Source organism: Acomys minous, assembly GCF_964271855.1.
Source record: "Acomys minous genome assembly, chromosome: 2".
Taxonomy (NCBI): Eukaryota; Metazoa; Chordata; class Mammalia; order Rodentia; family Muridae; genus Acomys; species Acomys minous.
In genome coordinates, this window is record NC_140484.1 from 27,118,114 (window position 1) to 27,143,589 (window position 25,476).

Here is a 25,476-nt window from a genome sequence, read left to right on the forward strand (position 1 = left end):
GAATACAAGCCTGAAGCTACAGAACCACAGCCTGGCGTTACATGCAAAGATCCTATCTGAAATAAACACAGGCAAAAAAGAAAAAAGGAACAGGGTGGGCAGGAGTGACTTCTGACATCCGTTCAGCACTTAGCTCCAGACCCAGGCTTAGCTTATAGTAGCCAGTACATGTCTCCTTCTGCTTAAGCTTACTTTGAGTTGGGTTTTTCTGACCTAAAACTGGAGAGCTCATCCATTTAAAACAGCTATCTCTTTTTTAGGCATTAGTTTCTAGTCTAGGAATCAAAAAGGAAAGGAAAAAATTAAGTAGAGCTTAGTATAGCAGGGGCAGGGAGTCAGGGTTCACAATTAGGAAGCACGGTTTTGAGTGTGACATGCGGACGTGACTCAGGGCAGTGCAATCCTGGCAGGTGTGCTTGGCAGTGAGTAACCGTTTAAATCTTTCAAAACCACAAAACTGCACAGTTTTCTGAATCTATGGACTGGATAATAGGCTACAACAGTATGCATCAGAAGAGAACACTTGACCCCATGGTAACTGATGTCACAAGAAAATTAATTACACTGGGAGTTTTTGTTTGCTTTGTTTAATGACAGTAACCATAGCTTGTTTGGTTTCAAGTAAACAATTCACGAGGTTATGATATGGGGGAATATAACAAATGTAACAAACAAACAAAAAAACAAAAATACCCTGATATAATAGGTTATACAAATCCATCCTCGGAGACAATAAAGAAATCTCTTGATACTACACTTAGCACTATTACTTTAGTAAACTTGACAAACTGAGGAATTGAGCTCATTGCTCACACAAACACACACTCTTACACGCACACCTTTCTAATAACCGTTTTGGAAACAAGGAAAATGACTGAAATCTTTTTCAAACTTTCCCTTGATGTTTAATAAAGAAAATAAACATCAAAGCCCATTTTACTTGCCATTATTGGAAGCCAGGCAGAGCAGTGATTCTGGGTAAATGTAGTAACAGTGTCTTTGATTCTGAGGTTTGAGAAATCATTCCAAAGTCGGGGCTCACCAGCACTCTGAAGGCTTTCCACTTTCTTCGTAGCTTGCATAATGTAAACTATGTATTACAGCACTGAAACCTAAGTGCACTTGCAAGCAGCTAAGAACACGTGGGAAGTGCTCCCAGAGGGTGACTTACAGCATGTGGGCTGGGGGGGTGGGGGGTGTCAGGGTTCACCCTCGTGCCTTTGCATTTGGACAATATGCCACACTTTCATAAAGCAAAGTATCAACTATACAAGTAAGTAATTCCCGGGGAAGTGGAATAAATAACATACTTGCTTTGTATTACTGAATGAAAGGTCTGACTCTTTGTTCCCTTGAGTGGCTACTTCAGCCTTGGGATATTTTTCTTTATAGGAAGTATCAACTATTGACCTTCTCTGCAATATTCAAAACCTAAAAGTATTGTTTGGGCATTAAAAACACAATGCTACATTTTGATCAGCTTGCATATCCAATCTACAATATGTCTATAAGTTAAGACCTGGTATAATACTATGCAGAGTCTACAAATTTTGCACAAGAACATGCCAAGTGTCTCCTCTTTTAAAATAAGAAGAAAAAGAAGATGAAGATTCTATACCAGAACATAATTTTCTTCAGCCTCTTATGGTCCCTCCACAGTTAAAAATTAAGAATATAAGAAAAATAATACAGACAATTCTAGTAAAATGAATCCCATATAAACTATAAAACAGATTTAAGATGTATTCGTCTCCAGTAGCTTCCAATTACAATCACAAAGTGCAAATCCATAAACACAAATGGCTAGAAGCTGGCAAACATGTAACTAGAGAGTATTTTTTAGCCAACATACAAGATGCTAGGTATTGTTATGGCAGTTTTCAAGCAAACTCCCATTGTGTATACTGCCACATGTTTTAAGAATGAAGTCACTCTGAGCAATCAATTATATTAATTATTATAAGATACTTCTCAAGAGGAATTTCTCAGTCTTATTAAAACAGCTTTACCATACTCAGCTAAATTTACTGTGATGAAAAGAAGTTAAAAGTGCATCCACTGTTTCACTACCATTCTGACAACCAGGGAAATGAGCGAGGCCTTTAAGGTTTGTTTTATGTTTATCCTCTGTTACTAACGTGCTTTGCTATGACATTTCTTCACACTTCCTTCTGATTCACCTCCCTTCCCCAAATAGCTCCTCTTCTGCATTTACACCAAGCAGCTGATAACACTCACCATCTTCCCTAAGATCCCTTCCTGCCCTAAAGGCCTCCTTTCTGGTTTGATGGCACACGCCTCTAATCTAGGTTCTTCACATGAAAGAAAACAAGTTTTTTTCTGATAAGGTTTTACTGAAAATAATGATTTCCAATGCCATTCGTTTCTAATAAGTGCCATGATCTCATTTTTCTTTACACTTGAAAGCTTTAGGAAAATTAAATAGCAAAAATTTTAAGAAAATACATAGTATTATATTTGCAAGACCAGCTATCTTGCCTTGTTCTCCTAAACTTGGCAGCGACAACAGTGGGGGAGGTAGTGGAGGGGGGGTTGGGAACAGGGGGTGACAACCTGCTTACACGCTATTATTATTTGTAAAGAAAGGCATTAAAACTGAGGAGCCTTTAAAAACTATCAACAACAATGAACCTTTCAAGAAAGCCCATAAAGAGGTAATATCCTCAAAGACTTTCACAGTTCCTTTCTTTTGCAGTTCAGAATTTGTAAGCTTGACAATATACAAAGAAATTTGTATACTCTAACTGCTGTCACAAACTCTACAATTCTAAGCACAACAGTTCACTTTTCTGGGCCTTTATATCATCTATAAAGAAGCATTTGTGGGGTAGGGATATCTTAAGGCTTTTTTTATCTGTATCTGGCTTTCCAACAGTATTGCAGCTTAAAATGCAAATGCAACCATTTAGTAAAACACAGCTTAGCCAATAGCATCTGTTCATAAATTCTTTCTTGTTTTTAAGTAATCAAAAGGGTAGAGGTAAGAAACATGTTAGGATTCTCCTTTAGGTCTGTGCATAATTTATCTAAAAGGCTGTCTAGGTATATTAATTATGCATCAGCAAAGTACAGTAAATCCTACTGATGTGGCTGGAAGATGCTAAGTTACTTAAAGAGTCTCAGTATAATGCTAAAGCTGAACATCAAATGTACCAGCCACATCTCTACCCATGTGCACTCCTCTGCATCTTCTATTTACATTAGTCTGTCATCTCCACTTGGAGGAAATGGCAAGAGAACAGAGAGTGTCTGCTGCCCAGAGCAACTCTATGGAGGAAGAAGTGAAGGGGAAAAAGATAGGATGCGTGACAGCAGAGCTTAGAGAAGCCTAGACCATCCAAAGCCGTTATTTGTCCCAGGCAAAATCCTTGGCTGAACTAGTTAACAAAACAAAAAAAGTCCCGTAGTTACAGGATGAAGGCAAGTCACACAGGGCAGAGGGTGCAGCTAATGGGGGAGAGGGTGCCCATGTGAAGGCCCTAGGCTCAGTTCTCACCATCACAGAAGAGTGGGGAGAATGAGGAAGAAAAAAGAATAAAGTCCAGTATTCGAGGCTTGCTGCAGGAGAGATGGCTGAGACAGTCACAGGACCTGGCCAAATAATCTCACCTGTTTCCCCCAACCTGACATTGTTCTCTAGGGCGGAGGACCATAAAGTGTCCCAAGTGTCACTTACTGCATTTGAAATTTTACTGTCATCAGTGCAAGTTTCCACCAAATACATGCACAGTGATAAAAACAAATGAATAAATAATCAGCAAATAATCTAGGGCCCTTTTTGAAAAGGTCAAAAAAATGCTTTCAAACTGCTGACATTCCCTTGCCTCCCTCCCTCTCCCAAGCCCAATCACTAAACTAAGTACAATTTTTAAATCCCTTTAAAGAAGAAGAAACTCTGCCTGGGCCTAGGGAGAAGAACCTACAAGCACCAATTTACTAAATCAGCATAATCTATAACTGCATTCTTCCCCCCCCCCCCTCACCGTAGGGTTTCTCTGCAGCCCTGGCTGGCCTGAACCTACCTGCCTCTGCCTCCTGAGGGCTGGGATTAATTAAAGGCGTGCACCACCACACCTGGCCCTATAACATTATTCTAAATGTTTTATCTTTACATCAATAGATAAATGTGGTCCTTAACCCTCTTCAAGGAAAATTCTCTTTGCAGCATTAGGAGACCATTACAGCAAACAACAATACATCAAAATCCAGAGCTGTGGAGCCCAGCACCAACTGAGTGACCCACAACACAACTGCACCTGCAGCTCAGGGATCACCCAGAAGGGGGTTTAGAAAGACTCTCAGAGTCTGAGGATCGGAGAGGTTGCTGTGAGAAGTCTCCTAGGAAAGGCAGAAGCCACACCCATAAAGTTTCATCAACACACTGCCCAAAAATTAGCTGAGCAAAGAGGACAAGACATGTTAGCATAGAAGGAGACAGCTCACCAGGCCTCAAGCCTAGACAAAGATCTACTGGAAACTATAGAATGTTGAGAGGGAAGAGCAACCAACTGGTTACTCAATACCAAGTGATAAGCCCTGAAAACATGTATGTGCAGGTGGTTCGATATACACATATGTATGTATGTATATCAATCATACTCACGATATAATTCTATTAGTTTAAAAATTGTAGAGAAAGCCGGGCGTGGTGGTGCACGCCTTTAATCCCAGCACTCGGGAGGCAGAGGCAGGCGGATAGCTGTGAGTTCGAGGCCAGCCTGGTCTACAAAGTGAGTCCAGGATGGCTAAGGCTACACAGAGAAACCCTGTCTCGAAAAACAAAAAACAAAAAACAAAAAAAATAAAATAAAAATTGTAGAGAAAATCTCAATGTAAAAGAAGGTAAATAAAAATGACTTAAAAAAAAAGAAAAAGAAAACACAACAGCAACAACAAAAGCTCTTGAAGATACCTCCATGCTCTGTAGGCATGCGTTACCTACAGCACCTCTGGTTTTCCTGCGCTGGTGAAGGTGGATGGCCTCTCCGCCATGGCCACTCACTGCTGCACTGGCCATGGCCACTCACTGCTGCACTGCGTAGCAAGACCACATTAACCCTTAAAAGAGCCTTATCTACTGTTGTGAAAAGTTTTCCTACTGATGAACACATGTCTTAAATTATAGCCCGTGCAAGATTTGTCACCCCCCCAAAAAAACCACACACACACCCCAAAAAAACAAAACAGACAAACAAACAAACAAACAAACAAAATCCTGCTGCTGTGAAAGACCCAAATCCTTGAGAGCCAAGACTTTCCAATCAAGAGGTTCTCAAGAGACTTTGTCAAGAGACAGGAGCAACTACGAAGCTCTTCCCTGCACACAGGTCCGCTAATATCCTGTTCACTAGATAAAACACCAACTCTGTCAAAAAGTTTAACACTTTACCTTGAAAGCAAAAATGGACCATAATTGTTAGCCACACAGCTAATAATTCTGGAAGACAAACTAATACATGAATCTTAGAGATTTTATCCGACACAGCCTACTTTAACTGGTAAAAAAAAAAAAAATGTGTATGTTCCATTTCATTCATACATCAGATGAGTTTTCTTAATCTGTTTCCATCAAAACTACAATAAGACTAACAATGGATTGCAAGGATGATGTATAATATAGAGTCAAAGAACAGCAAACCTTCAACATGTTTTTAAAAGTTGTGTAAAAACAACTCTCTCATAAACTTCACTACTGAGCAAAATAAACCATTTAGATACTTGCTGCTTCCAAGAAATGGGTACTGATTTTTTTAAGGGGGGGGCAGACATAACTTTTTAGAAGTTCCTTTATATTCTGTTTTTAAGTCTGAGTGCAAATGGAAGCTATAAACAAAAACTTATAGTTATGCACATACCATGACATGTTAAATGACAAAACATTTACAGATTTCATCAGAGTTGAAGAGTCTCTACCTCACATCTGATATTCTGGCTCATGACTTTTTTTTTTTTACTGTATTAAAGATACAATTTTATGAACTCACACCAATAAAGAGTCCTTTGACATCCTATACAAACTCAAGAGTTACAAAGACAGGGTTGAAAACGGAAGGTGAGTAAGCACAGGATCCAGCACCGCTGCAACCACAGAACTTAATGTGATGGGTGTGGCCATCTCTACTTATGGTCCAAAGCTGAGCTAGACAAAATTAGGCCTCACACAAAGAACAAGGATGGAGCAGACGAGGAGGGAGGCGAAAGGAAGGGGAGGAAGAAGGAGTACAAGTACAAATGTAATACTAGAATCAATTTTCAAAACTGCCTGACTCCCTAGAGCAGCCACGTCCAACCTTCTGACATTGCAAAATAATGTTGTCACCTACAAAGTCCACACTTTAGAACCATGCAACTGAATTACAAAAGGACTGCAAAACAACTCTGTTTAAGTAAGCTTGTGATCTGGTGTTGGGCCACATTCACTGCACCGTAAGCTTCTCAATTTATTCGAAATACATTAGGCACTGTCCTTGGAGAAGGAGAAATGCACAAACATTTATTTCTATTACTATCCAAAGAAATGGGTCCTCTGAAAAAGCATCACAGGAATTTGCTTTTGCTTTCATTTGTAATGCAGACAAAACATGTCACTAATTTTCAACAGTCTTTAGTTTTCTGAATAATCAATGAATCTTTGATTAGTTAACTATACTAATGAATACTCGTATCAGAATTTATTTACTATCAAATTAAATACCATATTTTACTAGGTAATGGCAATCAAGTTGTCACCTAAATACATTTTCTTTTTGTGTACGCCTCTGAAATTTCATGATTACAATTTTTTATTAATATGTGCTTTTATTTAATCAAACCTTATAAAGATTTGAAGTATAGTTAATGGTTAAATTTGCTATTATTATTATTAGAAAGAAGCAACATGAAGAGAAAAATTAAATGAACTGATTACAAATTTTGGAAGTGTTGGGCACATTTCTGTAATCATAACACTTTAGAGGCCAGCCCCAACTATATGGGGGAGATCCTATCTCAACAAAACAAAAAAGGATTTAAAAATAGATATTTATTAGCTTATCTCTTAAATGGGGAGATGTGCAAAGAATTCTATTAGACAAGAACAGGAGCGGACACCTAGACTGCACAGCATAGCAAGAGCCAGCGGTACATACTACTGTGCGCCCAGCAACTGCTCCCAGTACGCCCCAGTGTTCTCGGTACAATTAAGGAAGAAGACAGGGTTGCCAAGGATGAAGGGTCTTGTAAGAGGATACGATTGTGGTAACAACAATGTAACATTTCTCAAAGCATCACACATGTACTGTGAGCAGATCAGGCTTTTATTTGTCAGTTACACCTCAATAAAGCAGGAGGGAGAAGTTTCCAAACAAATTCTTGGGTCTACAAAAAGGAAAAGGAAAATAAGTAAACTGCTTACCTTTTTGTCTCTGGTCCTTACTTCCCCATAAAAATCTAGGGCCTCTTGTGCCTTTAAAAATTTGCCCCGATGCAATAAATATGCACAAATCATTACACCAGTCCGTCCCTTTCCAGCTTTACAGTGAATTGCTGCAACATGATTGTCATCTTCACTGAGCCATTGGTCGAGATCTTCACAAAAGGGTTTGATAAGTTCTAGCTGTGGTGGGTTATGGTCTTCAAAAGGGTACTGTGCAACTGTTACAGAAAAGACAAACTCACGTAAGGAAACACATCTCCTAAATTTTTAATTCAAACATAAGATAGCTTTTAAAATGTTACATATAAACTTACTGGTGCTTAAAAGCCTAATTTTCAGGGAAATTTAATTTACTGCTTAGTACCCCAGTTTTTTAATGAGAAGCCTCTGACTAATTCTTAAATGTACTCATGAGACAAAGTAACAAGCATTGTGCTCCTCACTCCAGGAAAGAGGAATCTGCTACATGAAGGGAACACATCACAGCTTATCAGTACAGCTGATCCTAGATGGATGTCACACAGGCCTCTTGTCAAGCGGTAACTTCTAACAGAAGGAGCAACAACAGACATCACCACATCATCGCAGAATATGCTCTGACAAAAGTGTAGACTATTTACTCACAGAGTCAGCTATGGAAAAGACCGAATTTTCTCTCTCATAATAAAATTACCCAGTGACTGATTTTTACAATGGTCTAAAAAAATATTGTACAATTATATAATATATATATATGTATACATTATATATACATACAAACTATTATATACATGGCTTGAATCTAATTACTCACAAAAAGCCTACAATTGTAATAAAGTTTACCAAATTGAGTGTCAAGAGGTTTTTCACATGAATTAAGATTTCTTTGCCCCCTGCCATCAAAGCTGAGGTTTGTGAAGGCAAGGTATTGCTGTCTAGGGCCAGGCTTCACTCTATCATATTGGTTATCTTACTAATATCTGTCTTAATTCTACTCTATTGAGATCCTTAAATCCTGACCAGAGTAGCTCAGTTTGCAAAGGGCTTGCTTAACAGATCCTAAGCCCTGGGCTCATCCCTGTGCCGTGTAAACACACAGCTAAGGATGTACAATTGTCTGTAATGACAGCCAATACTTGAAGGATCAGAGGACCACCCGATGAGTCACCCAATGAGCTCAATGTCATTCAGAGACAGACCCTGTCTTAAAAACATTAATAATCCTGTTGATACTATTGTTCAAATTATCTGCTACGTTATCTAATGTGTGAAAAACTATGACATATCCTCAACTAAGCCGCCATAAAATGGTACAAGAACAATCCACTTGATCCTTTTGTGACAGGAAAGTGTCTGGTAAACAATGGCACACTGCAATTACAGAGAGATGGCAAGCCAACTTTCACTTAAGTGTCTGCCTAACTGTGCTCCCAACCTCATTTCCCCAGTGGCACACAAAAACATTCAAAGTCTGTTAAAATGTGCATTTCAAACTAAGTGACCTTCACCTGTGGCATGTTTCCTACTGAGCAGCAGCCCATGTCTGTCAATCCCACGAAAGAAACACTCTTAGTGAACTGCTCTCCCTGAGTCCTTAGTGCCTCATAGTTCTCAGGTGATGATCAGCTGGTGCAGATGAGCACACATGGCTCCTAACACTCACCTTCTCTTGATACCACCGCAGCCTCTGGGGGGCTGAGAGAGAACTAGCACAGCTGCTTTCCCCTTTCCTACTTCACGTCATTCTTCTGTACAGAAAAGTGACAACGGTTCTGCTTTCTTCCTGTAATTGTTTACAATGGCACCCTGCCTCCTAGTTTAGTCTAGTGACTGCTTCTGGGTCTCAATCTACTCTGCAATTTAGTTTTCCTGACAACTGATAGGTCTATCTGACCTAAAGAACAACTCTAAAACTACATTCACTTTTTAAAACTGCCAGGAGCCATTCTTAACATTTGTGTCTCAATAATCTAGATAATTACCACTAGGCAGTAAAAGACAGTCTATTGGTCTACATTACACAGTGTACTGTGGTTGTATTTATACATACCTCTGCAGTTAAATTTGGCGGTGTCATAATGTCTTTCAGCACATCTACAAGAAAGTTTAAATGTGACATAAAGTTACCTATCAGACTTGGAAGGAAGAGTATTAATATTACCAACACTTATTCAGCCCTTATACCACGCCAGGCACTGTGCTTCCTGTTTTTCTATTCACTATTTCACTTACTTTCAAGAATTCTGAAGTGGGTACTATTATCATTCTTATTTTATGATTAAGGAAACCAAAGCTTAATAAAAGGTTAAATGCATGCATGCATTTGTTCACAAAATTTGTGACATCAACATGCAACACTGTAAATTCAATTGCACTGATCCTGTAGATTTCTTAAAGACTGTACATGCCTTTAGAAGGTATTTTTTATTTCACAAAACCTGTGAATAGCTACTTCCAATATTATCTTTACATGACATTCATATATAATCTTAAAATATACATGTTTTTAAAAAGTGAAAAGAAAATTAAAAGGCAACTGAAGCTTACTAAAAATGTAAACCAGAACCTTTATCCTTTTCTATGCAAATATCATTGTTTTCAATGATGTCTCAAAGTACAAATTTTAATATCAGATCACAACAAAATAACTAAATATATAAAGCCAATCAGGCTAGTAAAATGCTGGCACCATTATAAGGCATACGCACTATCATTTCCATAACACTAATTGCTATTATGCAAATGGATTACTCAAAATTAACAAGCTATGAAATAAACACCAACAGGCTCAATGGCGTGTCCTACATACTAGTGCAGTCAGCAGCATCTTAGTGACTCCAACTACAAATTCAGACATTCAGGAGTTAATAAATTGTGTGTGTTGCACAGGCCGTGGTCCTAGCACTTGGAAAGTTGTAACTGACAGGAAGACTGTATCTTTAAAATTAGCCTTTGCTATACACTTAGTCCTAGGCTAGCCTGGGCTATACCACAAGACCCTGTCTCAAAAAGAAAGGAAGTTACTGAAAACAAAAGTTAGCATTTTCAAACAAAGTTCCATTACTCTAGGCCACATCCAAAAGTCCCCAGTCATAAATATAATCTCAACTCTAGCAGAACCCAATCTGAGGTTGCTCAGCCAAGACACCTGCAGTACAGAGCCAGGTTTATGCTGAGCACTAGCTAGTCACCACACTGCGTACTGGGGACTTGGATAGCACAAAGGATATTCTCCCCTATTGGTTTTTTGAAAACTGAAAATTTTTGCACACTGCAATAAAACTGAACCAAGATTCCCAAACAAGCAGCGGCGGACCTGCATTGTGCATCTGGAATCTGTGCAGTTCCTCAACTTTAAGGTTTCAAAACCAAATTCACATGAAGATTGAACAAATCATACACAAACTACAGCCCACTGGATTTCTAACTGGCCAGACCTGAAGCAAATCAACTTTTGTATTAGCAAGAGTGTGTGCACAAACACAGAAAGCCTTTTCCTTTTAGTATATTATTTAATGTACTGTTTTGCAAAAGAAAAAACTATTAATGACATATGCATTCTTGCTAAATAATCTTATGTTACTTATATCAAAATGAGATAGGAAGAAGAGAACTGACACATACACGAAAAAGCACATTTATATTTTCTTTTCCCCCTCTCTCTTCGGTTTTTCTGAGTCAGGATCTTATATATCCAAGGCTGACTTTGAACTCCTCTTCCCTCCTCCCTCCACCTCCCAAGTGCTGGAATTCCATGCAGGGCAGCCAGGCTCTCTCTCCTGAAGTGTGCAGTAGCCAAGAACCCACAGCGGAGCATACACAAGGAATCACAGAGGCACTCAGGAAATGATAGGAAGCCAGGCACATACCCTAAGAATCTGGTCCTGTTGATGTTTAGTAGAATACAAACGTTAGTTTCCTGCAAGTCAGTTGTCTTAATCTGCCACACTGTCTCAGGACCTAAATATGCCTGGTTTGAGGTAAGGTCAGAGAGAGCACTTGCCAACCACAGGTGAAGCAGGCTACACTCCATCAAGAAAGAGAGGAGAGAAGAGAAGGGGAGGGGAGGGGAGGGGAGGGGAGGGGAGGGGAGGGGAGGGGAGGGCAAGGCAAGAGCCCCAGCCCTGAGAAAGACAGAGCGAATACTCTCAAAAGCTTGGTTTAATAAGCACTATTTAAGATGATCATCAGAAAATGGTTTTCATGTATCAGTTAAGATGATGCTATGGAAAAGAAAATAACAACAACTAAATATCTACAAGATATACACACTTTGATATATTATAAGGTAACTGTAACATCTGTGTTTTCATCATCACAATCATGTGACAGTTTATTCCCCTTTGTATATATAAGTAAAGCTAAGAATTAGAAAGGCCTCTAAAATTCTGACTAATCACACTATGCAATCACACCATGCAATCACACTATGCAATCACACCATGCAACATGAGCTTCGTCTCCCTGGTCACCAAAATCGAACAACTTCTATCACCAGTTCACTCAACATTATAAAAATTTAAATGTAAAAGTAGTGACAAATTTTATTCAAAGCCAGTACTAACAAAAGCAGTGCTTGTCACTGAAGACAGACCCAACAGTTAATTTTGGAAAGGAAAAAAAGAGCAAGCAGCTCTTTGCAAAAATGAGCATGGACGGGTTATGTGTGGAGGACATGCTGGGGCTGCTTGTGTAACAGTGCACAAGTGCAAGGATTGACAGGGTAAAGAAGACCTCCACCTTAGCTAAGATCTCTGGTACTTCCAAAATTCACATGGGAGTTTCTTTTAGATTTCACACGGCATGTTATCAGTAAGTCACTCAACTACTAAAATGAAAGATAGCAAATAACAATTGGGCTTTAAATTTTTCTTTATACTTAAAACTCAAATGGCATTTTGTCCTTACCTTAAATTGGCTTATATAAAAAGAGAAATGAAAGAGAGATGTTTCCCAAAGTGCTCACAGAAAGTAGAGGAGTAAAACTAATAAGAGAAGTTTGCAGAGGACTTGCCATAGGTAGGAAGCGCTCCTCTTTACTCTAACGAAGCTATCTCTGTTTTACAAAGGCAATCTTAGCAGATAAAAATAGCACACTTAAATGCTTGCCAAGAATGTCAAATATTGACTAAAATTTAAAATTTTGTATTCTCTACATGGAGAAACAAAAACTGAAAAATCTCATACAAAACTAAATAATTAACTAATGTTGTCCTTTCTCAAAATACTTTAGAGAATGCCCAAGGAAACTCAGAGGTGAACTAGTGAAGAACTTGTTAGTGGTCTTCACCCTGACCACTTTATGGCATTGGTGCCATAAAGATCTCAGAAACTACCAGGTATGGTGTATGTCCAGTGAAAAATGCTTTAGAATCTTCAAAGTCTACATTTTCCAAGAAAAAAAATACATGCTACATATAATTCCTAAGACAAAAAGAAATAAAACAAAAACACCTGCTGTTGCTGGTTTCACTTGCCTAAAACCAGATGCATTGTAGACAGGGGAAAGGGGGTTACTCAAATTAAAACAACTTTGTAGGTGTTGAAACTTTTGGAGTGAATAAAATGTGGAGAAATTAAAAGAAACAAACAAACAAACAAACAAACCCAAAAGGGCCTGCTGGTATTAACAGTGGGTAATCTGTTACCACACCCATGTGTATGGCTGCCTCACTTAACTGCCCTAGACCTGACTCCCTACCTGTGGGAAGAGAAGGCACTACTAAGCGGCTTCTCAGGTCCTCTGCCATTCTGAAAGCCTCCATTCTAGATGACAAGGGAGGAAGTTAGTATGCGCTAAAGTCTATTCTCAACCAATAAAGAGATAGTTCCTAGTGATATTGGGAATCAATTGCTTAGAAACATAGGTCAAGTTCCTAGGCTATGACCCAAAGCAACCTTGAACTATACTAAAATAGAACAAAGGAGATAGCATAAACCCAATCCCTAAATTCTAGAAGCAGGAAGCCACTATACACAGGAATGAAAAGAATTTCCTCCCTGTCCTTTGGATATGTTAATCAGGCATAAAATTTCGACACAGGCAGCATGTGTCTTCTAATGTCTTTCTACTTCCCTACTGGGACTCTCTAAATCTCCAAATCCTGACAATGTGAGTCCAAAATGATTCATTTAATAAATCCCAGCTTTCAACGGTTCTTGTCCTTTTTTCAGTCAACTTCTGAATGCAGCTGTTCAAAACACAGTTTTGTGGTTCTCCTATACAATGCTTATTAATTATTACAACCTCACCTAAGCAGCACACACCACCACCTGCCATACTTCAAATGTCATTATGCTCTCAACTCCTGACTTGCCATGGCACATCCTCCTAGCCTAAGATAACCAACCCCTAAGGATTTCGATTAGTAGAAGAGCCACGGAAATATTTCAAGATCTTCAAATTTATGTCTTCAATTGCAATCTCAAAATTAAAAGAAATAAAACAAACTCTTGTTGTTAGTCTCACAGGTATATAACAGGCAGGGCATCAGAAGTTAACGACAGTTCACACATCTGGTCCTTTACAAAACCTTCCTATGGGGCCCAGTTACTCTATCTACTGTTCTGTCACTGCTCATGTCTCTGATACTTTACCTAACTTTCACATTAATCTATATGCTATTTGAGAATTGCAATTATCCTTATGCGCACTGTGTCTTCGTGTTTTACCATGACAAATGGGATAGCCCTAACTCAATGGCTGCATCTTTCTGAATCTGAAGTCAGTAAAAACTAAGAAAAACAATATTGATAACTACTGCACACAAGTACTTCTAAGTCTCATCAAAATGGAAATATCTAATCAAAGACTGAAGGAAAAAAGCAGCATCCAGCACTCTTAACAAGGCACAGAAAACCTTCCATCCATCCAGGTAAAAATTCAAACACCCATTGGAAGCAAAAGAGATAATACCAGCTTATATTTGGTAAAATCTACAGAAAATGGTAATTGTTAATTGGTGTTTAACATTGCATAAAATCCTCCTGTATAAATCATAGATACAGAAAACAAAAGGACATAATAGAAAAATAGTGATGATATTTATTTGTTTGTTTATTTATTTATTTATTTTGAGGCAAGGTTTCTCTGTGTAGCCCTGGCTGTCCTGGTCTTGCTTTTTAGACCAGCCTGGCCTCAAACTCAGAGATCCATCTGCCTTTGGTTCCCTGAGTGCAGGGATTGCAGGCATGCACCACCATGCCCAGCTACTTATTTATCTTTTTTTTAATTTTATTGATTTATTCATATTACATCTTAATGGTTATCCCATCCCTTGTATTCGCCCATTCCTCCCTCCCTCCTGCTTTCCCCCTATTCCCCTCCCCATGACTGTGACTGAGGGGGACCTCCTCCCCCTTTATATGCTCATAGGGTATCAAGTCTCTTCTTGGTAGCCTGCTATCCTTCCTCTGAGTGCCACCAGGTCTCCCCATCCAGGGGACATGCTCAAATATGGGGCACCAGAGTTCATGTGAAAGTCAGACCCCACTCTCCACTCAACTGTGGAGAATGTCCTGTCCATTGGCTAGATCTGGGTAGGGTATCTTTTAAATTTTTTAAGTGCTCAGTGTTTGAGGAAAATAAAAATGATCTTCAAAGACAAACAAAATGGAAGTTTTTGCCTTTCGTTTTCTTTTTCATAGCTCTATTCCAAAAGTCAAATCAGAACAAAGGTTTAAAAATGGGCCAACAACTTTTTTCTAATGGACAATCTGTAAAATACTACACTAGATAACTAATTATGCTGGGTAACTTATTTGAGTAATACACAGAGACCAGTCACATAGCTGCTTCAGTGAACTGACCCCCAACACTGAGGAAACAAAGTCTCCACCTTGGAATCTGCTTCCACAGAAGCCATCATTAACACTAACAGCAGCTCTGCTGTGGATTACATTTCAAATTATCACATGATTATGGGCTCGCGGATGGGCTAGATGCCAAGCCCTTTAAAGCAGATCAAGTAACATAAATCTGTGCCAACACTGTTGCACCAGCGCCACGCTTTCTACATTCAACAATCCTCTGTGTCAGACTTCTTCAACTGCTTTGAGGAATCCAGGTCTATTAAAATTATTTTTAATCTCCAACAAGAAAATAACTTTTACTTAGTTATTTTAACAGACAAATGTAAAAACATACTTACAGATTGTATATCTTGTAATGGTTTTTATGCTTTGAATCCAAAAACCTGAAAATGAAACAAACAAACAAAAAGCCACCATTAACATAAATGAGCTAACATTTCAAACTACATCAATATTGTGCAGGACTAAAGCAGATTTATTTACCGTAATCTCAAATACAATTAATAGCACAAATACATATCCCTTTATTCACTAATAGTGACTACATTACACAGATTTATTCAATCTGAAGTAGAGCCTACTTTATCAAAAACTATTTCCATATCTTATATATTCAGCCCAATAAATTATGATGTTTTGAAAAGGCAATCTTTGCAGTTCCTAAATGCACCTAGCTCATACTGACTTCCATGAAAATGGTAAGCAACGATGTGCCTTTTTAAAAAGCTTAAAACTTGGTCCTCTAATTAAAAAAATATATATATATTAGAAAAGTACAAGTAACAATGTAACCCTGCAAAAGCTTATCACCCATTTCCCTTGCCCCTCCCAAGCATCGCAGAGACAGAACTGACATTTAACAGAAAGGTAAAGGGTCTACAGAGACCATGAGACTTGCCCATGGTGTGCAGCCGTGAAACTAAACAATATTAGAGACACCAACGCACTTGCTACATGCCAGGTACTATTTTAAGCCTTTATGTATGTAAATCTATAATGAAAGACTCAGCAAGGTATAATGCTGAAGAACCAATTCTGAGACAAAAGGAGAAAAGACAGTCCCATGTAGCCTGGGCTGGTCCTGGAGTCACCATGTGGCATTAAATACACCTCATGTTCCCCCCTCCATCCTGGATGCTGGGGCTAGGGGTGTGTCACCAAGCTGGGTTTATTATGCAGTGCTGGCGAAGCCTAGAGCCTCAAGAACACATTCTACTAGTTAATTTCATCTTCAGGCCCAATATGAGTTTCCAAGATGAAAGGATAAATAGCTAATAAAACTGACTTAAAAAAGAAAAGGCTCAAATCAAACCATACTTGTCTTTATGTAATTTCTCAATGCAAAATATATCACAAGAAATAGATGGCATAAAAACAAAAAGACAAAGACACTGCCATTAACAACACTAGCTTCTTATAAACAACTATACAAAGTCTGATTTTCAGGAAAAATTACTTCCAGGCTGGAAAGCTATAGCAAGACAGACTATAAATCAAAGGTGAGTATATATAAAGGCATTCATTGGTTAAGCAACAAGTCATTTGTTTTGACACACACTAACTATCTCAGTAAGTTTGTAAAAGATGTTGAGAGCAGAAAATCATGAAAGGAGATGAAAGGTTCTAGGAACTGAGGACCCAACTTGAAAAATAAGAAATGAGAATTCCAAAAAGGACAGTAATGGTCCAGGTGGTGGTGGCACACGCCTTTAATCCCAGCACTCAGGAGACGGAGGCATGTGGATCGGTGTTGAGTTCGAGGCCAGCCTGGTCTACAAAGTGACCCAGTACAGCCAGGACTACACAGAGAAATCCTGTCTCAAAACACGCATGCGCGCGCGCGCACGCACACGCGCGCGCGCGCACACACACACACACACACACACACACACACACACACACGACGGTAATGAGCATCTCAGGCTGTACAAAGAAAGGCAATTACTTCAGAGTAGGGTAGAACAGGAGGGTCCAGGAAAGGGAGAAACTGTGCTTAACCATGGTGACATTTACAGAACTGGGGACATGCTTGTTAATAAATTAAAATCAAAACCATTAGATCTTTTGCAGATATAGTATGGTTTTGTTTTGTGTTTTTATGGGATTTCTGTGTGTGCAAAAAAGTGTGTCTCTTGTGCGTTTTCTTTGCCATTGCCACCTCCTCTTCCCCCTCCCCCTTTTTTTTTCTTTCTTCTCCTTCTGGTTTGTTTTGTCCCTATTCTAGTTTCCTTTTCTTTTATCTTATTTCATTTTACTGTATTCTTTCTGGATACCTCTGTTCTTTAAGAGAGAGAAGAAAAGGTGTGGATGTGGACGGGAGGAGGTGGGGAACTGGGAGGAGTTGGTAGGAGAAACTATAATCAGAATATATTATATGAAAAAAATCTATTTTCAATTAAAAAAGAAAATTAAAACAGTATGCCAACCTATTTGTGTCATAATCAGATAACAGAAGTGGGCATATCTTTGGAATATATTATAAAATTAGAAGAAAAATACAGCAAAATATTACAGACTTACACTTCTTAACTACTGCAGTTTTTCCTTTTTAAAAAATCTTGGCTAGTTATTTAGCAAATAATTCTTTAAAGGAAACTACAACTCTGGAAATGTCAGGAAACCGGGAGAAAGTGTTCGTGTAATTTTAGAGTTCACGTCAGACAAGGAAGGAAGTGCTGGCCTAGTGAGATACGATGCCGATCTGTGAACATTTCAAGTGCTTCACTGAATCAACAGCCTGTGAATCTACAACCCAATCTAAAAGAAAAGGTCCAGAGAGGATCGACTCTCAGTCCACAGTAACTAATAAACCATTCTAATTCTTCTAAGGACACAGAGAGAAAAATGTTACTACTTTTTAAAAGACAAAAGATGAAGTCATACTTTGATGACTCCATAAAAACCCCACACCCACTGAATGACAAGGTGCATGTGTGTTACCACGACACGCCTGTGAAGCCAACACACAAAAGACAGCCAGGTCTATAGAATAAGTCTGAAGTCAGCCAGGGTTGGAGTGAGAGAAGCACTGTCTCCAAACAGCAACGGCATTCGCAGTAGCAAAGCTGGGGATCCAGTGGGGCTCTCTAAAGAGTCTCTTTTGCAATGAGCAAATTCTTCAAGACAAAAAACCAATTTGGCTGCAGAGACCTCACACAGAGCTCAGCTTTAAAACATGCATACACTGTGGTCAAAATGGAGGAGGGAGTGCTCATAGTTGAATTCAGGACAGCAGCAAAGTGGTATATAGGGAGGAACACAAAAACAGTATCAACTGAAGGTTAGAGGTGGGGCAACAGACCAAAAACAAACTGGAATTCATTCCATAAGCTTAACTGTTGTACAATATCAGAAACAGGAAGAAAGCAGAGATCCCTAAAACTTTTTCACTTCTCTATATTCCGTCCAGTAGAAAAATGCCTTGGTCAGCGCTAGTAAATATATTAACAATTTCTTTGAGTTAAAGTTTTTTCTACCTGATAAATTAAGCAAGGCTACTTCTTGAAGGTTATTTAATAGTCAGAAATTATATTCCATAATTACATATAATAGTAAAGCAGAGTTAGCAATCAGTAATTTTGAACAGAAGATACTAATCTGAATCTAATGTCCTAGAAGGGAAAGGTATTATAAAGCTGTGTCTACAAAAGAAATCAAAGCAGTTTCCTCACAGAAACCATTAAGGGCAAAACAATCTATAAGAAAAATAAGTTAAAAACAAAGTCCACATACACATAAACACCAATGTGTACACCATGCCCACCTAGATTTATAAACAACAGAAATTAACTGTCCAAAGCTCTGGAAGCTGGAAAGTCCAAGAGTACAAAACAAAATAAAACAAAACAACAAAGCTTTTTATATGTAAACAGTTACAAAGATCTGAAAAGGGGCAAGTTGAAGAATCTCACAGGGAAAGTTTGCTATCTTTATGCTGACCAGTTCCCAAACACTAAAGGCGTTCAGAAGCAGGCATTTCTTTCCTGTCTTTCACTCTTTGTTAGACCCTGAATCCTACAGAGTGGGAAGCAAGATCTCACTGGAGAGGCTGAGAATTCAGACAGCCACCAGGAGGTGGGCAGGGCAGGAGGAGAATGCATATAGCAAGTGCTCAACAGCAAGCAAACTGCAGCCCCTACAACCTCCTGGTCGGCTTCCAAGATACGAACTTCCTAAGAAGCATTATTCCTTCCCAATTAAGTTAAAGACACTTTCTGTTACTTGCAACCAAGAACTTGTTAATTCTTTTCTGTTTGCTTTGTTTAGTTTTTCAAAACAGGGCTTCTCTGTGGAGCCCTAGCTGTCCTGGAACTCTCTCTGTAGTCAAGGCTGGCCTTGCACTTGGAGATCCGCCTGCTTCTGCCTTCCTAGTGTTGGGATTAAAGGTGTGCACCATCACACTCAGCCTCATAAATCTTTTTAAATAATATTGCCTATAGTGTGTTTTAAGTTAGGGTTATTGGAATCATAGGTGTGTCCCTTTCAACATGATTTCTTATCTATTATGTGAGCCACAGAATAAAGAAGCCCTTTAAAGGATACAGCACAGCATTTGAAGGGGGGGTGGGTGAGAAGGAGTGCGGAATATCTCAAAGAACCTGATTACTTAGGCAAACACCCCTTCCCTTACAGTCCTCAATAGTATCACCACATTTAGCCCAGCCTTTTAAGTCTGACACAAAAGAAAGGCCAAGGGTGGGGGTGGGGGTGGCAAGAAAACAGTTCTTTCCAAAGAGAAATGTACCAACTTGCCTACAGATAGACAAGAGCAGAGAGGTGAGACTCTCAAGAGCTGCACAATTAACTAGCCCTTACTTGGAGCGATCCTGATACGCACACCTGCACTACTCTCTTCTCCCCGTCCGATCCTGTTGAACCTTCACTTCAACTTGGATGTCTCTGCGTGTGTATGGCTCACTGAGTTTAACTGAGGTTGCTTGCATGAGCATTAACTATTTCTTATGAAATAAATCTAGATAGAGTGAACTTTAAAATTACTTTTATCAACATAATTAACATACCCATTTAAAATGCTAGAAAGGTGTGGAAGAAGAGGAAGAAGAGGTAGAGGACAAAGAAGCCACCACCCACAAAACAGGGAGGAAAAAAAAAGAGAGAGAGAGAGATAGAAACAAAAACAGCTAAAGAGAAGGACAGAAAAGACAGCACCAGAAACTAACATTCCCCAACGACACTCAGAGAACCCCTCCCATGTTCCCACCCAGGTCTGGGAGTCTATAGGCAAATGCTGACAGTTTCCAGGTCCCCAGCACAGAAACCCCACTAAGAAAGCTGGGCAAACTTTGGAAAAGAGAACTGATTTCTGGAACCTCGACTCTTAGAAGATCTAAATTCATTTTTAGCCACTTCTCCCTCACCACACACAAAACTTAAAAGCTTGAATGTACAAGTGTGCATATGCACCCCCAAAAATAAGAAGGGGGACCACCCAAAGGGGGAAAGTAAGTCGACAAATTACCTCTCAGAAAATCCAGACGGCAAATTCACTAGACAGAGATACTTGGCTTTAATGATGCTCAGAAAGCTAAAGAAAGACATGGATAAGATCAAGAAAATGATGAACAGAAATATCCACAAAGTGAAAGAAAAACAAAACAGAAAGTTGAGTGCGGTGGCATACAGTCCAAGCTTCAAATGGCCAAGTCGGGAAGATAGAGTTTCTGAGTTGTTAGAAAGGACAAGCTAGCTCAGAAGGTCAAGCCACCAGGCCTGCAGATGGAGGAGATCAATCTCCAGGAACCATGTGGTGGAAGGAAAGAGCTGTAAGTTGTCCTCTGACCTCCACACATGTGGCATGGCACAAGTACAGCTGCATAATATGTTAATTTTTTTAAGGAGAGAATTCCAGAGCTGGGAAGATCCTTAGTTGGTAAAGCACACTTCTCAAAGGCATGAGGACTGAAGTTTGGGGCCCCTGAAGCCATATAAAGAACAAGCACAATAACACACATTTCCAATGCCAATATCGGGGCTACTTCCGAGGCTACTGTTTCCCTCCACAACCAGACGGCAAGTTCCTCCTGCCGGAGATACCGCTTACTTATGTAACTGAGCTGATGCCTAACTAGAGGCTTCACCATGACTGACTAGCATTCATGCTGCTGAAAGGTACTTTGCTCACTACTGAAGAAGTAGTTACCAATATAACCCAGCTACAAACTCTGTGACCTACAACTGAGTTCTGCCTGCGTGCAGGCATATATACGGGTCCCATAGTGGCACAAATGTTACCGGAATAACCAATCACTTCTGAAATATTGGATTTAAAGCCCATTCCATAAGATGGGACCCATGCCTGCCATGGCTAAAGTGGCTAAGAACTCGAGATTAGACAGGCACGGGCCTCGGGCTAAACCTACTGCTAATTCTGTTAAAGGAACAGGGAACATTTCTAGCGACACACTGCTCTACCCAGAGGTGAGTGTGTCCCTCAGCCCTCATCAGACGAGCTTCTTTTTGCAGTAGACGGTGATTAACACAGAGACCTACAAGTACACAGTGTGCAGGTTGAGACTTTGGAGCACTGGGTCCTAAACGAGATGTCTTTGTGGAGCTCTTCTCCTCAGGGCTCAGGGCTCAGGGCTGCTGAAGAAGAGGAAGAAGGATGATAAGAGCTACAGTAGTGAATGGCTGACTCTAAGCAAACAGCATCTTCCAGGCACAACGGGAGGAGATTTGAGCACAAATGTTACAGAAATAACCAACCACTTTTTTAAAAATTGGACTTAAGGTCAGCTCCATAAGATGAAACCCATATCTAACACTGTCAAAATGAGGCCAGCAGCATGACGCTAGACAGGTCATGGACCCTAGGGGAAGACCTACTACTATTACTCTGCTAAGTGGACACAGCAATAGAGTGAGTCCTAATGACTGCCATGCTGATAGGTCAGTGCACCACTCAACTCTCATCAGAGACGCTTCTTGCAGATGGCAATGAACACAAAGACCCACAACTCACAGCATGCAAAGAAGATGACTTCAGAATGCTCAGCCCTAACTGGTGTTCTGTTTCACAGAAATCTATGTGGAAGAGAGGGCGAAAAGACTGTAAGAGCCAGGTGATGGGTGACCTCAAGGAGACAGTGCTTTCCAGACACAACAACACGCAGGTGCACAAATGACCTCACAGCAGCTCTAACAGCAGGTACAAGACCTGTCTGTGCAAGGTGAAGCCAAAGTCCCAGCATGCAAGAGAAGAGATGACCAAAGCCCCGTCCCTGGTTGAGGAGCTACTGGCATTTACTACTAAGAGAGGGAAACTCTGTTTTCTTTAACGGTGTAACACACTCCAGGGCAGGCACACACCTAGTAGTCATTAGCCAACACTAACTGGAACTAATGGGGTGGGGGTGGGGAGGCACAACATAAAGCTGGGTGAGTAGAGAGGTTGAGGGAGATCTAGGAGCTGGGGTAGGAGGATAACTATGGCCAAAATGTATAAATCAACTTATTGAAGAAAACAAGCTTGTGAGACACCATCAACTGGGCTAACTTACGTATCCTTGAGGGGTCCAGAAAGAGATTTGCAGAAGTATACTCAAAAACATCTCAAATGTGATGAAAAATACAATGAATCTGTGGCTCAAATGGACTGCCAGTCACAAAACCTCAGAGTAGTAAGACAGATGGTAATCAAACCATCGAAAGACAAAGACAGGCTGAGGATATACCTCATTTGATAAGAAGAGTTTGCCTAAAACACACAAGGCCCTGGGATGTACACGCAGCTGGTGCACACCTGTAATCTCAGTACTAGCCAGGTGGAGGCAGGAGGATCCGCTATTCAAGTGTATCCTTGCACATATTAGAGAGCTCCAGGCCAGCCTGGACTATGTAAGACGCTGTACTCTAAAAACCTAGTTGCAAATGCAGAATGAGAGAAGCAACTTGTCACAAAGAAGCCTGGGTAGCCACAGATTTTTTTCCCCTCAGAATCTTGAACAGGAAATAAGAATACAACAATGTTTAAAGTCCTAGACTAAAAAAATAATAATAATCCAGCAAGCTGGGTGTGGTGGTGCCTGCCTTTAATCCCAGCAGCAGAGGCAGAGACAAGTGGATCTCTGAATTCTAGGCCAGCCTGGTCTACAAAGATAGTTCCAAGACAGCCAGGGCTATATTGCACAGAGAAACCCTGTCTCATAAAAGGAAGGAAGGAAGGAAGGAAGGAAGGAAGGAAGGAAGGAAGGAAGGAAGGAAGGAAGGGCGAGCCAGCAAATCCATCCTTCAAAAATGAGGAATAAATAGAGGCATTCCCAGAGAAACAAAAGTTATGGAAACTTAAAAGAAATGCTACAAGGAGTCCTTCAAATGGTAATAAAAGAACACTCAGAGCACTAAAGTTTCCCCCATCCTCAGAGGACACATTACACTGCATCCTCCTTCCATAGTGGCTGCCGAAAACTATGGACAGCGACAAACTACATATACATTTTCCTATACATATTTATTGATAATAGTTTAATAAACCAGGCGCAGTAAAACATTAACACTAATACTGAACCGCAACAATGCTAACACTATAATATAATGAAAATTATATAAATACAGTACTTCTCTCAAAAGAGAAAAGGCAAATGACATTTTGAACCAGTGTTGACAACTCCTAAGCTCAGATAAAGCGAACTACAGCAACTTGAAGAAACACGATGAAATAAAAATCTCTGAGAAATGACAATTGTAACAATGATCATCAAATCTAACAGTAGCATAACTGTAGCTTGTAATTCCACATGATTTTAGGCATATTTGTTAAAATCCAATTAATTATTTGATTATGAATATATGGCATAAAAAATACAACTTTGTGTGTTTGTTTGTTTAAGCTGACGGGAAGCAAGGATGGTGCTGTATGTGAACCAAGACTTGACTACTACTAACTGTATACTGGTACAAATTACAAATCAAACCATCATAAGTAACTCCAGGATGGTAAATGTAATCCCTCCGGCAACCACAAGGAAAATAGCTTCCGAATAAAAACACCAAGAAGGGCTGGAGAGATGGCTCAATGGTTAAGAGCACTGGCTACTCTTCCAGAGGACCCAGGTTCAATTCCTAGCACCCACATGGTAGCTCACAGCTGTCTGTACCTCCAAGATCTGACACCCTCACACAGACATGTATACAGGCAAAAACACCAATGCACATAAAATAAATAAATTATTTTAAAACACCAAGAAATTAAAGCATTTCATTATAAAATACCAAATGACCACAAAAGGCATTCATTCTGGCAAATCAGAAACAAATAGCAAAATGTAGGACATCAACACAATAGTGACAGGCAAGAAAAGTGGGATTTGAGCAGCACAGTAACCATGCCAACCTAAAACACTCACACCCTGAGCAGCAACAGAAGAAACATGAGGTTCTAGATAAACTGAAATGAACTCAATTAGTCTTAAAACAAAGGAGAAATCAAGTCAAAGAATATAGACATCAAGTATGGCGTTTTTTTCTATACAACAGAATATTAGAAGCCAGTAGAAGAAAGTAAAGTTTTCAAACATTTGTTTGTTCTTCATGATTTCTGTTAACTGGAGACTAGAATTCTATGATGATCCTATGGTATATTTTAGAGAAATGCTAGAGAACACAAGTGTGTGCTCCCTCGCTCCCTGCCCCTCAGACTTTAATTTTATGTGCATGAGTATTTTCCCTGCCTGTGTATATGTAGAGCACATGAGTGTCTGGTACCCTCGAGAAGAGCACATCAGAGTCCTGGAACTGGAATTCTGATGGTTCTGAGCTACCACGTGGGGGCCAGAAACCAGGTCCAGGTCCTTTGCAAGAGCAGCCAATTTTCTTAACCTCTCAGCAGCGGTTCTCAACCTCCCAAATGCTGTGACCCTTTAATACAGTTCTTCATGTTGTCCCCAACCATAGTTATTTATGTTGCTACTTCATAACTGTAATTTTTGTCACTGCTATGAATGAATTGTAATGTAAATATCTGTGTTTTCTGATGGTCTTAGGCACTCCTGTGAAAGAGTCATTCAACTCACGCCCCCAAAGGGGTCACGACCCACAAGTTGAGAACCACTGCTCTGAGCCATCTCTCCAGCAGAAGACAGAAATGACAATGTAACAATGTGTTTAGTGCTAAAGGTCAGTCAGTACACAACCTTAGTGATCCATCACACAGGAACGTGAGCTCTTTTGACAACTCTTTCAGCTTTTTAAAATACGCTAGAAATACAGGGTTTTTGCAATAGGCTTCCTGA

The 25,476-nt window shown here is 39.7% G+C and overlaps 1 protein-coding gene across 1 annotated transcript in view; it reads right to left on the reverse strand.

Annotated features, from left to right (window-relative positions):
- PTEN (phosphatase and tensin homolog) overlaps window positions 1-25,476 on the reverse strand; it is a gene marked incomplete at its 5' end in the record, with an annotated part of 67,561 nt that overhangs the window by 18,165 nt on the left and 23,920 nt on the right. Inside the window, 3 exons of the mRNA XM_084773424.1 lie at window positions 7,415-7,653; window positions 9,465-9,508; window positions 15,565-15,609. Of these exons, the coding sequence (XP_084629550.1) occupies window positions 7,415-7,653; window positions 9,465-9,508; window positions 15,565-15,609 (328 nt within the window). The remainder of the gene's footprint in view (window positions 1-7,414; window positions 7,654-9,464; window positions 9,509-15,564; window positions 15,610-25,476) is intronic.